The 13,172-nt window shown below is 49.0% G+C and overlaps 2 protein-coding genes across 2 annotated transcripts; both read right to left on the reverse strand.

The window, feature by feature from the left end:
• Window positions 1-3,689: 3,689 nt before the first annotated feature.
• On the reverse strand, window positions 3,690-4,470 carry LOC108638846 (feather keratin Cos1-1/Cos1-3/Cos2-1-like). The gene is made up of 2 exons (XM_029957972.1): window positions 4,398-4,470; window positions 3,690-3,997 (listed from the first exon to the last, which is right to left on the reverse strand). The coding sequence occupies exon 2, from the start codon at window positions 3,993-3,995 to the stop codon at window positions 3,690-3,692; it is 306 nt and encodes a 101-aa protein (XP_029813832.1). The 5' UTR covers window positions 3,996-3,997; window positions 4,398-4,470.
• Window positions 4,471-7,125: 2,655 nt separating this feature from the next.
• LOC103759346 (olfactory receptor 6F1) lies at window positions 7,126-8,046 on the reverse strand. Its single transcript, XM_008925728.3, has one exon. It carries the CDS (start codon window positions 8,044-8,046, stop codon window positions 7,126-7,128), a length of 921 nt encoding a protein of 306 aa, XP_008923976.3.
• Between the last annotated feature and the right edge of the window lie 5,126 nt (window positions 8,047-13,172).

Consider the following 13,172-nt stretch of genomic DNA (forward strand, 5'->3'; position numbering starts at 1 on the left):
TTCCTTTGTTGACTGTTTCAGTCCCTCCACCATAGAAAGCCACCTGGTTGCTCAGACACGAGTTGCCCTCAGAGAAGCTTTGCTGGCTGTTGTGGATTGTCTTGTATGTGATTTAAAATTGCTTTCATGAGGATCTGCTCCATGATCTTTCCAGGTACAGAGGTGGGGTTCACCAGTCTGTAGTTCCCCATGTCTTTTGTTTCCCCTCTTTAAAAATCCAGTCTGCAACTGGATGCCCAAGGACTTCTGTGCATGAAGATGGTCCATGGCCTCCTCAGCTCACCTTGATGGGTGATCCTGTGTTATCTCCACATGTGTGCATTGGACTGCTGTTTTTGACTCTGTCCTGCCTAACACTCCCCTCAGGAAAAATTTCAGGCTTGTTTTGACTTATCCACTCTCTGGTGAGTACATAAACATTGCCATGGGCTTGCCTGGGGCCTTGTCCTTCCCCACAACGCTCCAACCCTGCCTTGGTTGTCCCCAGGTGTCCTCAGCAGAGTTCACAGTAGATTGTGTTCCTACATGTGTTCATGTCTTGGGTGATTTGTGTGCAGCCAGACTTGTATGAATGTACCAAATATTTGACAGGTCTACAAGAGCTTATGTCTTTTTGTGTCTCTCCTCACAAACAGACATGCTCATGGCAGGGGCACTCTCCATGGCTCAGTTCATGAGCTCTGCAAAGCAGCATTTTCCCAGCATCAGCAGGAGCTCAAGTGCAGTTGAAAGGTAATGGCATCAGCCTCCTAGAAATCTCTCCAAGAGTCACTGTAATCCAACCCCTGTTTGCTGAACCCTCCTGTTCTTATGAAGCTCACACTCCACTGCTGCTGATACCAAGCCCCAACAAGGACCATTTCCCACCAATTAAGATCCTTAGTTCATTTCAGTGTACCAGCACTGGGACTGCCTCAGCATGGTGGGCAGTCCTCCTCTGCCTGCCTCACCAGGCCAGGGCACAGCTGCTAGAGAGTTTGAAAGGATGGGGTTGGCTTTATGGATCTGGAGAAAGGATAAGGAATCCTACCCTCCTTGTGCAGGCCATGTCCAAATAAACCTGCTTCCAGTGAATTGCTGGTGCTTTCAGGTGTGGGACACAGCTCTCCTTCATGCAAAAGCCAATGTCAAATGTATTTGTGCGATTCATTGACCTGGTGCTGTGTCAGCCTGAGATCTTGGCCCAAACAGATACAGAATTTAAGAATCACTGTACGTGATATCACTGTGCACTGGAGTGAAAGGGCAGAGCCACTACATGTTGCCCAGGGAAAGCCAGGGAGGTGCTGGGGCTACTGGGTAGACAAGTGTTGGTGGGGATGCCCCAACATTTGCTCTGTGGTTGGGCTGGTCCCTGCACGTGCCATTGCATCCCTGGGGCAGGGGTGGTGCCAGTGCCCTGGGGCACTGTGGAGCAGAGAGAGAATGGGGTACTCCAGGAGTGCCAGGTAGAACAAGGAACTGGATTGCCCATATATTGCCAATTCACCCAGTGACCACAGTGCAGCTCTTGTGGGGGAGAAGGTGAGGCATGGGCATCACAGGAACATGTCCATTGGCCAAAGAGGTGGAGGGGTTCAGCGGCTCTGCCCCAAATCTCCGGCAGGAAGAATGTGCAGGGAAGTTTCCCTGTTGGTCCCTTCATGCAAAATTTAGCTTTGCCTTCATCAGCTCCTTCCCTGCATCCAGGCAATTGTAGATGTCTGAGATGTGCCAGCCTTTTAATCGATCCCTTAAGCTGAGAATGAAGGTTGAAAAAGAAATTTCAGAGTAGTACACAGAAAAAATCCCTAAGTGCCTGTATTAATAGTGAAGCCAGATGTCCTTCGCAGAAACTCAGAGAAGACGAATGCCAGGAGTATGTCATGGAAAGGAAGAGGAATGTGGGACACTGATAGGCCCAGCTTTCTGTAGGGATACTCTGTGCTGTGCTGTCATCAGCCCTGTTACCCACAGGGTAAATTGTGAAGGGATGGCTAAAAAGCAGGGATTTCCAACAGATATGCACAGGGTACAGATATTTTGTGGCACTGAGGCCTGCAGAACTTGGCTTACACAGCCTCCATCAACCTTATTGCCAAGAGAGATGTGTTCAGCACCTTGATACCTCTGTCATCCTAGTTCGCCCCTGGTCAAACAGGCGAGAGGAGACAATGTTGTCAAAGGAGTTCACAACCTGACCCTCTGGAAGAACAGAACATTTGCCTGCATTTCAAGTTCCCAGATGGGGAAAGGGCAATTTACACAGTCTCCCTTGTGGATGGAAGGATGGACGGATGGATTCTGTTTATCAGGCTCTTCCTGACTGAGGCCTCTAAAGTGCTTTTGATCAAAGTGCCCAAGAGCATCAGTCTAAGCAAGAGGGACTCCCATGGACAAAACTTGTCTGCCACAGAGAGCTCACAGATACGACTGAGTGTGTCCCATTGTCACCTCCACAGCTCAAGGGGTCTAGAATGACCTTGCACAGAGCTTTTCTGGAGCAGAGCTGGTTCTGACGCAGCAGGGCCTTGCGGGTGCTGAGCTTGAACATAGCTGCTCCACCCGAGCTTGGGAGTGACAAAGCTCCACTGGTCAGTGATGGGCCTGTGGGCACCAATTACTGTCCTTGGACTGCCCTGGCCCATGGGATTCCCGGGGACCCAAGTGTGAGACCCAGAGTGGTTAATCCCAATACTGACTTGTGAATGAGCTCTGCCTGCCTGCCAAAACCTGGCTTCTGCCATGGGCCTCAGCAGTGGTAGGGCTGGATAGGGGAACTGACCCTGGCTGCCCATGCCCATGTGTGCTGGCCAGGCCCCAGATTGGGCAATGGAGGGGAGGAGAAGGAGGACATGAGGCCATGGGCCATCCCTGAGGCAATTCCACCCATCCACACTCCTGCTTTCCTTTGGGAACATCTTCTGTCTCCCCTGCCACAGCACTGACCAGAGCAAGAGGTGCCCCATTCCCGTGATCCTACAAGGTGGTTTGTCTCCATGAGCTTCCATGGAATTCTAGCTGTCACTTGAGGACAGTAGAGGTTCTTGTAGGACCTGTGGGGAGATGTCTGGGCAAAGACACTGCAAGGCAAGGGCTGATTGCCACTTGCTCTGGGGTAGCTGAGAATATTTTACATACTGCCCTAGGATAGTGCCCTGAAGAGGACCCTCTGCAGCATGTCCCAGTCTCACATTTTTCTGGGCGAAGGATCTCCCTACATCGTCACCTTGACAGGATCAACACCATTACCCCGAGGCCATACACTGAGGGAAGGACCAGCTGGAGACTCAGGCTGAGATGTAAAAATCTTTATTGAGTTTAAAGATGGAATCAAAGTCACCACAAGCACAGGACCTCAGTGCAGTGGTCTGGAGGGACAAGAGATTTCACCTCTTGGCCAGGCGAAATCCATGCAGGGCATCCATTTGTCTTTGCTGTAGAGTGCAGGCTGGCTTGGAGGAGCCTTGCAGCCCAGGGAGGCAGAAGAAAAGAATGAAAAATGAGAAAAGGAGGTATGTAGAAGTATCAAAGGAAAGACATGGGCCACGTTTTCAAAGTGCCCAGGCTGGCCCCTTCCTGCCAGCGTTCTTAGGAGGAGCTGAAGATGCTCAGTTCCTCTGAAAGAAATGACCTGAAGATTCTCTCTTTGTTCTCGATGTCTGGAGATCTTGGGGAAACCTCCCAAGACCTGTATATGCTCAGCAGCTTTAGCAGGGGAGGCCCCTCCTGCCACCATAGCGCCTGGTGATGCAGGAGAGGTCAAAGCCCCCGGAGTTGATGGGCACTCCGTCACAGCTGAGGATGCTGCCAACGGCAGCGGAGGTGGAGGATCCCACCACGGTGTTCTGTGGGAAGGAGCTGAGGATGGGCCCGGGCAGGGTCACCACCACAGCCGGCGGCTCAATGACCACAGTGGAGTCCTGGCACTGCCTGACACAGGGCTCATTGCAGCTGTTGGCCAGCGGGGTCGGGCCGCAGGGCTGGCAGGGCCGGCACGGGGTGTAGCAGGACATGTCTGGGGCTGGAGCTGCACCTGGGACAGAGGACAGAGAGCAAACAGAGCACAAGGGTGGATGGGTGAAGAGCAACCTGGTTATCTCATCACAAAACTGCAAAGGCCATCCATGAGTGGATGCTGGAGACTGTGCCAGCAGCCACACAGTCTTCATCGCCTCATCTGGCCAGGGTGCTACTAAGAGCCTGGCCCAAGGAAGCAAAGCTCTCTTCTGGTGCAAAAACCAAAAGCCACCATAGTCGTGTCCCAGTCTCTCTCTGTGCCAACCTCCTCCCCGCTTTCATCTCTCATGAAAAAGCACTCCAAACCCCAAATATGAGAAAGCCAAAATCAGCTGAGATGTCCATCAAGTGATGGAGACCTCTGTTTGGAAGAGGAGGAGAAGGGGCTTCACACTCACCTGGTTCCCAAGCAGAAGGAGGCAAGAGAAGTGGATGAGAGAGCAGGGACTGGGGTTGCCTTTTATACCTGCCCTTCACTGCCTCAGGACCAGGGGCAGCCTTTCCAGAGGTAACAATTTCCCCACAAGCTCATCTTACATGCAAACCAGCACAGCTGATGATATGGGCTGTGCTTTCATTTCCTGCGCTGCTGCCTTTTCATTTCCCGGTTTGTTCCATGCCCATTTCCCAATGAAGGCTTCTTCTGATCCCTGGGATTAAAGGCCCCAGGATTTCTAAAGCAGGAATGCAGCACTGCAGGTGGAAGATTCAGTTTATGTGCTGGATGGGACCAGAGCAGGCAAGTGATATATCAGTCTGGATCACTCTGGTGGGGTTGTTTGAATTGCTGTTCTAAAGAAGAAGTTCCAGGAATCCTCAGCTGGATGTCCAAGGACTCCTCTTCATGAGGATGTGTCCTAAACTTCTCTTTCCCTCCCTATGGTCACTTCTTCCCTCTCCGTGTCCATGGACTGTGCTGCTGGCTCCAACCTGCGTAACTCTGCCCTCAGGAAAAATTTCTGGCTGGTTTTGACTCATCCCTTCTCTGTGCAGCCTGTGAGTACACAAACAATTCCCAGAGCTTGTGTGGGGCCTTGTTCTTCCCCACAATGCTTCTGCCCTGCCTTGGTTGTCCCCAGGTGTCCTCAGAGTCCACTGTGTGTTGTGTTCCTACAACATTGACTTTTACAGGGTAGAGAGGTGGGCCCATGCAAAGCTCATGAAGCTCAACAAGTCCAAGTGTAAGGTCCTGAATATTGGTTAGACCACTCCCAAGCACAGGCTGGGTGATGAGTGGACTGAAAGTAGCCCTGCCAAGAAGGACTTGGGGGTACTGGTGGATGAGAAGCTGGACATGAGCTGGCAATGTTGTTTGCAGCCCTGGAAGCCAATTGTATCCCAGGCTGCATCAAAAGAAGAGTCACTACCAGGTCAAGGGAGGTGACTCTTTCCCTCTACTCCTCTCTTGTGAGACCCCAGCTAGAGTGCTGTGCCCAGTTCTGAGGCCCCCAACATAAGAGGGATGTGGAGCTCCCGGAGCAAGCCCAGAGACCACAAAGACACTCAAAGGGCTGGAGCCCCTCTGCTCTGGAGACAGGCTGGGAGAGCTGGCAGCGTTCACCTGGAGAAGGCCCTAGGGACAACTTAAAGCCCCTTCCACTACCTAAATGAACTCCAAGAGAGCCCTCTGAGGCTTTGTATGCCTCTGTTTATCTCAGAGAGCTTCAGGCAGTGCTGATGAGGAATTCACAGCATCTCTCAGTATCCTGTGTGTCTCAGATTTCTTGGACATGCCAGCTCTAGCTTTTTGTTGCTCTCCAGTGCTGCAGAGGGCTTCAACACTCCACAGACACAATTCTCCCCAAACTGCATCATTCCCAGGCAAGAATGACAAGCAGTGATGTCTACCTGAGGATAAATCCAATCTCAGGCTTTTTCTGCAGCCTCAGTGGGCTGTGCCAGGGATTTTCCCAAATGCCACTGGGAAAGAGAGCACAGCTGACAAGGGTGGGACTCAGCCTGTCGTTGGGCAGTGGTGCCTGGGCCTGGATGCAGGTCGAAGAGCCAAGTGCCCAGGCGGATCCAGGAGGTTGGTGAATCTCCCTAGAAGTGCCATTGCTTCTAGAAGGAGTAGATGTTCAGTTCAGACTCAATCATCTCAGTTGGGGAGCTCCACACTCAGGTGAAATCAATCCCACACTCTCCATAAAGGCGTGTCTGTCATGCTGATGCCTCCTCTTTATGAAGTGGCCACATGGACTCTTCACGGTCAGTGTGCAGAAAGAAAAGCTTTGAGAACATGACTAATCTGTTCTGAAATGAAAATTGGGAGGGAAAAAGCAAGTGGCCTTTGGAAGTGCTAATATCCTCCCATTGAGTGTGAAGGGAGACTTGCTTCCCAGCCAGCCTTCCAAAGCTCTGCAGTCTGAGCACTTTGCCATGGCATTACAGTTTTTCCACAACAAAGACCAAAATGGGCTGTTAAAAATGATGTGGGTTTTAGATGTGGAAATGATCTGACCCATCCAGTGTGAAAGCACACTATTTTGCATATTTTTAATTAAAATTAAAAGAGTAGATTCAGATATTAAGGAGAGGAAAGAAGAGGAATTATGTAAAATCTGTTTACAGTCTTATGCTGGGAATAGTGACTGCAGGTAGAAATATTAGACATTGTCAAATTTTATCTTGAATCAGAGTATGATTCAATGAAATAGCCACAAGAATGGGGCATAGATACCTCCAGAAAACATCAGACTAAATGGAGAAACACATCTATTTCCTAAACAGTGAGCCAGTTGCTGGGATTTCTTTAGGGGATTCAGAGAAACCCTGACAAGATGAAGCACTTGGCAAACTCGAATAGAAACCTGTTATAGGACCACTCCTCCAGCTCTGTTAGCTTATTGATGGGGCTTGTGACCCTTTCCAAGCACTGCTCTTTAAAGTACTGGGATGCATGCTGGATTCGCCTCAGAAGGAACAGAGGGTGGTGGGAGCCATAGAATTGAGGCTCAGCCCAACTTGAGCTGGCTGTGAGTGAGATAAGCTGGGGAACTGGAGGCTTCTCACTGCCTGGGGTGCCCACACACACACACACTCTGTGAGGATCCTCTGCAGAGCAGAAGTCAGGGGAGGGAAGGGATCAATCTGTTTGCTCACACTGGGGCCTTTTGAAAAGCCACTTCACTTCTTCTGGAAAGCCCGTCCCAGAGCTTGCTTCACTTCTTTGTTTCTGAGTGTGTAAATGAAAGGGTTTAACAAAGGAGTTACCACCGTGTTAAAGGTATTCACAAGTTTGTTCAGATCCAGGGAATTCTGGGCTGATGGTTTGACGTAGAGGAACATGGTGGAGCCAAACCAGATGGTGACGACACTGAGATGGGCAGAGCAGGTGGAAAAGGCCTTTTTCCGGCCATGGACTGACTGGATCCTCAGGATAGAAGAGATGATGTACATGTAGGAGACCAAGGTGACCACACAGGAAGCCACCACAACAATTATGGAGACAAGGAACGTTGCCAGCTCCACGGGCCATGTATCACTGCAGGAGAGGGCAAGGCAGGAATCTATGTCACAGAGAAAATGATTGATGACATCTGGTCCACAGAAAGTCAGCCTGGATGTCAGAAAGGCCAGCAGGGAGACAGCCAGAAAGCCTCCCAGCCAGGAGCTGAGCACCAGCCGAGTGGAGAGGCCACTGTTCATGAGGGAGCTGTATCTCAAGGGGTAGCATATGGCTAAGTAGCGGTCATAGGCCATGACAGACAGTAGAAAACACTCAGTGGCGCCTAGAGAGAGAATAAAGAACAACTGGAGGATGCAGACCCTGAAGGAAATGGTCTGGCTAGTCCCCAGCATGACTCCTATGGCTTTGGGAACAACACCCGTAGTGTACCAGATCTCCAGAAAGGAGAGATTGCTGAGGAAAAAGTACATTGGGGTGTGTAGGTTGCTGCTTATCCACACGAGACCTATGATGGATGCGTTGCCTATTACTGTCAGGGAGTACATCAGTGCAAACACCACCACAAGGGACACTCGGGAATGCCACGTGCCTGGGAAGCCAAGAAGGACAAATTCTTCCACATTTGTCCCATTTGCCATGTCCTTCCATCTGTTGAGGTCCATCTGCAAAGAAAGAAAAGTTTCTCTGAGTTTGCTTGCCTGTGCTGGCTCTTCAGATGATACTGGTAATGAAACAAAACCACCATCCCTGAAAATTCACAGTATGCAAAAATGGCATCTATCCTCAGTTAAAATTGTCAGGGAAATCCTCCTCTGCTAAAACATGTTTGGACAACTAGATCTGATCCTGAAAATCAGCAAATGAACATTTGGAGAATTATTTGTTGGATCAGGCACCTCATCTAGAAGACAGTAAATGTAGTCACTTCTGTGAGATAAGAAACCAACATAGGAAAGTATGGACAGCAGGCTGAGGCTCTCCAGCCATAGGAAAAGCCTTTGCAAGTCAGATTTCTGCTGACCAAGTTGAAATATCTAACATAAAATACTGCTCAAGGACTCCTGGTCTTGTATATTTGCTTTCTTCCAGGTCTCAGCACAGGAAGCTTTGGTAAATATCCCCATGTCCTCCACTGATCTCTGCTTCTCAGCAGAGCTGCTAGAGGTAGGATTCACCTCTTCGTAATTTTGCCATCCCAGGGTCAGGGGAAGAATTTCTACTGACCAAGCTGAAATATCTATGGAGTAATACTCTTATCTCAGCTCCTCAGCTTACCCCCCTTCTTTCTCCATGGACAGAGAAAAAGCATGAGCGACACATGGTTCATTTTGCCTCACATACAGGATAAAAGCCCTCTAGAAGTGCCAGGTTGTCTCTGAGGTCTAAGGCAGGAGTTTGGTGAGCACCTTAGATGGATGTTGCACATCTCAACTTGTGCAGAGGTATTCCAAGCCTCAGTGATTGAAGGCAAAATCCTCTGAGGTGAATTCCATTTAAGGGAGCTCTGCTGAACTGCAGGGTATAATTTATATCCTCCCTGCAGACAGGGCAGGATTCTTCATCAGTTGTCTAGGGGAGTACATATGTCATTCTCAGATGATTGTGTAAGACAATGTTGCTGAAACACCATCTAAAGGATCTCTTTCTCTCCTATCTTCCTCCACAGCAATATGTACCAGAAATCTCATGTATTTAAAGGGTAGAGAAATCCTCCTTAATCCAGCTCTCCTTAAACATGCAAGGCAGTGGAAGTCTATACTCGATGTCTTGGGCAGGCTTTACTCACCACAGCTGCCAATGGAAGTGATCCAAATGACATCTTTTCATGCTTCCTCCCGAGAAAGCCATGGTCCCCTTGGCTAAAGGAGAGCATTGGAGACAGGTAGATTTATTGGGGGAACTCTGGGTTTGGTGATGTTAGGAGATGAATGGAGGAGCAGCTATCACCTTGCTGACTCACTTCAAGCTGTACACAACTGCCTGACCGAGTTTCGTCTCCATCCACCCGCTAGGAACTGAAAGCTTGTTCTCCTGATCTTTTCCCTCTCACAGCCACCACTGAACTTCCACTAAAGGGAGCTTTGTGTGCACACACAGAGTGTAAACTCTCTTTAGTTTAGCTTCATATGGTGAGATCATACCCCAGAGAGTTGCCAGCATCATTAGCATGAGAACATCCTCACACCCTCCTCATTAACACACTGAAGCTTGAGCTGGCCACACCCAGGAGACGGTTCTGTTTTCCTTCTATGTGCCACAGGGAGTTTGACCTTTGGGAGGCCTTAGGGGCTCGTCAGAGATGGATAGTACTCTCTCTTCCTCAGGCCGATTAAAGAACAGCAGTACAATTCCCTAAGTGCCTATTTGCTGGGTGTTTGCTTCCTGCCTGCAGCTGTGGTATGAGAACCTTGTCAGGAGCTCAGTGCTCTCTCGTGTATCCATTTGCTGACATGCAGATGTCTGAAATAGTCATGTCCCAAGAGACTGGAAGTGTCAAGTATTTGGTGATGGATACTAAGGTGGTCGTGAAACCTCCAGGGTGGGAGATAACTAAAGGCAACTATGGGCACATGAATACAGAGGCCTTAAGGGATTCACCTACCTCATTTCAGAGCCTCTAAATGTAGTTAAGGCCTATGTCTTCAGTCTTAATTGAAGAACTAAGCAAAGATCTCAGTTCAAAGTCAGACAAAACCTTAGTAGAAGAAAATTGATTTCCTCTGCCTCCAGATAAGGTGTCTCCAGTTGAGGTCCTTGTCTTTGCTCCATTAATCATCAGTGGAGAGAAATAGGCACTCTCAAGCCTCGGTTCAGCCCTTACAAAATATGCTGTCTCCCACAGTTCAGGCAATCCAGGCCTTACAGACACCTGTTTTTCTTCTGTTGACACTCAAGATAAGCTCCACAGATAGCTTACCACACACAAAGACACACACATGACTCATCCCTTAGGTATCTGGAGTCACCTCCAGAGAGAGGCTGCCTAAACTGTCCAAGGCCACCACACAGGTGTTGAACTTGACATTTTCTGCAAGTCTTGTGTCCCAGGCTTCAGTGAGGTTGAAACAAAACTGACCTGTGCTTGGTGTAATGTAGAGCTGCAGCTATTGAGAGTAATATACTCAGCTTGAGCCTGTTTGCTGACCATGAAACCATGTCCCTGCTCTCTATGTGCCCTATCCATGGACATGGGTGTGGGATTGGAGGCCATGGCATGGAGGTGTTGGAGGCTCTGGCAGGACAGCCTGTGGGTTCACTTGTGATCCCATGATGAAACAACCCACGCACATGTGACCAGGTTTGGGGGCCCTGCTGTGAGTTTATTCTAGTGGGGAAGTTCAGAGGCCATTACTGGTTGATTGCAGGATCTGTGTCCCCAGAAAGAGGATTCCTGCCATTTCCTGTGCACATCTGCTTTGGGCTGGCACAAGTCTGATGGGTGAGCTGATGTCTCTTTACTGACTGTGGAAAAAGTCTATGGAATCTGTTAGGGCAAGTCCTGAGGAGGGCCATGAAAATGATCAGAGGATTGGACCACATCTTGTGTGAAGAAAGGCTGAGAGAGGTGGGGTTGTTCAGTCTGGAGAGGAGAAGACTCTGGGGATGCCTTGTTGTGGCATTTCAGTGTTTTGTAGGGGGCTTATAAGAAAGATGGAGAGAGACATTTCAACAGTAGTGACAGGAGAAGTAGTTTTCAATGAAAGGAAGGTAGATTTAGATTAGATTAGATTAGGTTGGATTGGATGGAATTGGATTGTCTTAGATTAGACAGAATCAATAAATTTTTTAGGATGAGAGTGGTGAAACATTAGAAGAATTTGCCCAGAGAGATGGATGCCTCATAATTAGAAGTGTACAAGGTCAGGTTAGGTGGAGCTTTGACCAGGTGATTCAATGACAAATTGACAGATGTCCCTGTCCATGACAAGGGGATTGGCCTAGATGCTCTTTCAAGGTCCCTTACAAGCCCAATCATTTTATGATTCTATGATTCTATAAATGGTGCCAGTAGCAAAGATGGTTTGGTGCGGTCCTTTCCTCCAAGACAGGGAGTCTGGGCTCAAAGAGCTTCTACATGGGAATATCTTTGAACTCCAAGTTGGTCCCTGTGGTGGTTTGGGCTAGGCCTTCCTTGGTGACCAGTTTGTAACCAAGGAAGGGTCCAGATGTACCCAGTATTCCCTATGATTTTTACGTAAGCCAGGCTATAAGAAGAAAGGAGGAGAGGCCTTTGCTCTCTTTCCTTCCAGTGGCCTGGAGGTGCAGGTTCCCTGCTGTTGATCTGCCGTGTTGGGAGCGAGGCCTGGTTAGGCCTTGTCGACCTTGGGAGACAGAGGCTGCCGGCGATCGTTCCGGAGCGACCCTCGGTTGTCCCAGGAGAGTGGTGGGATATTTTCTTTGCTAACCTTTTTAGTTGTTAGATATTGGGTCACTAATTGGGATATATATATATATTTTATTTTAGTTTTGTTCCCTTTCCCTTCCCCCTTCCCTTTCCCTTGTGAAATTGTATATTTTAATTGTATAAAAGTGTAAATATATTTATATATCTCACTTTGGTTGTCTCTCTCTTGTTTCGGGTTTTCTTAGTTTTTTTTTCTCCCTCTTCTCCCTGAGGGTTTTTTTTTTTTGGTGGGGGGGGAACTCTGGTGGTAAGGTTTGGAGACTTGGCAGGGAGCCAGCTTCAAACCATATCAGTCCCACAGGGCTGGACAGGTGTATCCCCTGAAGGGATCTTGATCCATTTCAGTGTCAACTCCATAGTTACCTTTGCTTACACAGAGTGAGATGCAAAGTCCGGCACAGAAGTCAGAAAATAATTCTTCTCCCTTGAGAGCTCATCTGAGCTCCTGCTTGGCAGGAGTGGGGTGCAGTAGCACCCAGCAGCTTTGGCTGCTGTGCCCAAAGGACCCTCTTGGAGCATTCAACTGATCCTGCTGGTCCTGCTGGTCAGTGGTGCTGTGTTTGACACAGTGAAGCAAGAGCATTTTGGCAAATGTCTGCCAAATTCAGAAGGAGAAGCTAAAAGTGGGAATGGAGTGGCAGGTCTATCAGAGCCTGAAGAGCAAGGATGGCACAAGGGGTAGAAGAGGTAAGCACAGCATGCCAGGAGAGACTCTCACACTTCCCCTCTGGCACAGGTGGTGCTGTAGTTACACGTCTGCTACACAGTTCCTGCTCAACAAGAGGAGGCAGATGGTGCCTTCTTCAGGCACTTGGGGGAAATCTCACAGTCAAAGGCCCTGTTACCTGTGGGTGACTTTTACCACCTCAGTATTTGCTGTGGGGGCAAAATGACTGAGTGCAAACAAAGTAAAATATGTCTGGAGCATATGGAAGACAAATTTTTGATGCAGATTATCTGTGAATGCAAGGACTCTGTTTACTTGCCAGTCATTTTTATCCCAGAAGGGGATCCGCTCAGGGCACCCCTTGAAGACAGCCAAAGAATCACAGTAAATATAAATGGAGTCAGAACTTTTAGATTCATGGTTAAAAACACTTCAAACTGCTACCAATTCTCCCACTTGTGCATGAGCTTTTCCTTCCGTTATTATCCTGTCTCCTGTATTTACTTGTAAAGCTACAGCACAATATTTCCAGACTTAACCTCCCAGCCTGTACTGGTGCCCAGGTTTGTTCCTCCCCAAGTGCAGGACCTTGCATTTGCCGTTGTTGAACTTCAGAAGGTTCTTCTTTGCCAGGAGAGGCTGAGCCCGGGGTGCTGAGCCCGGAGGGATGTTCTGCCTCTCGTGCCCCTCGC

This window comes from Manacus vitellinus, unplaced genomic scaffold (assembly GCF_001715985.3).
Source record: "Manacus vitellinus isolate BGI_N305 unplaced genomic scaffold, ASM171598v3 scaffold_131_pilon, whole genome shotgun sequence".
Classification (NCBI taxonomy): Eukaryota; Metazoa; Chordata; class Aves; order Passeriformes; family Pipridae; genus Manacus; species Manacus vitellinus.

Bases quoted from the DNA above. Each gene is read 5' to 3' on its own strand.
- LOC108638846 (XM_029957972.1), bottom strand. From the start codon at position 3,995: ATGTCCTGCTACACCCCGTGCCGGCCCTGCCAGCCCTGCGGCCCGACC.
- LOC103759346 (XM_008925728.3), bottom strand. From the start codon at position 8,046: ATGGCAAATGGGACAAATGTGGAAGAATTTGTCCTTCTTGGCTTCCCA.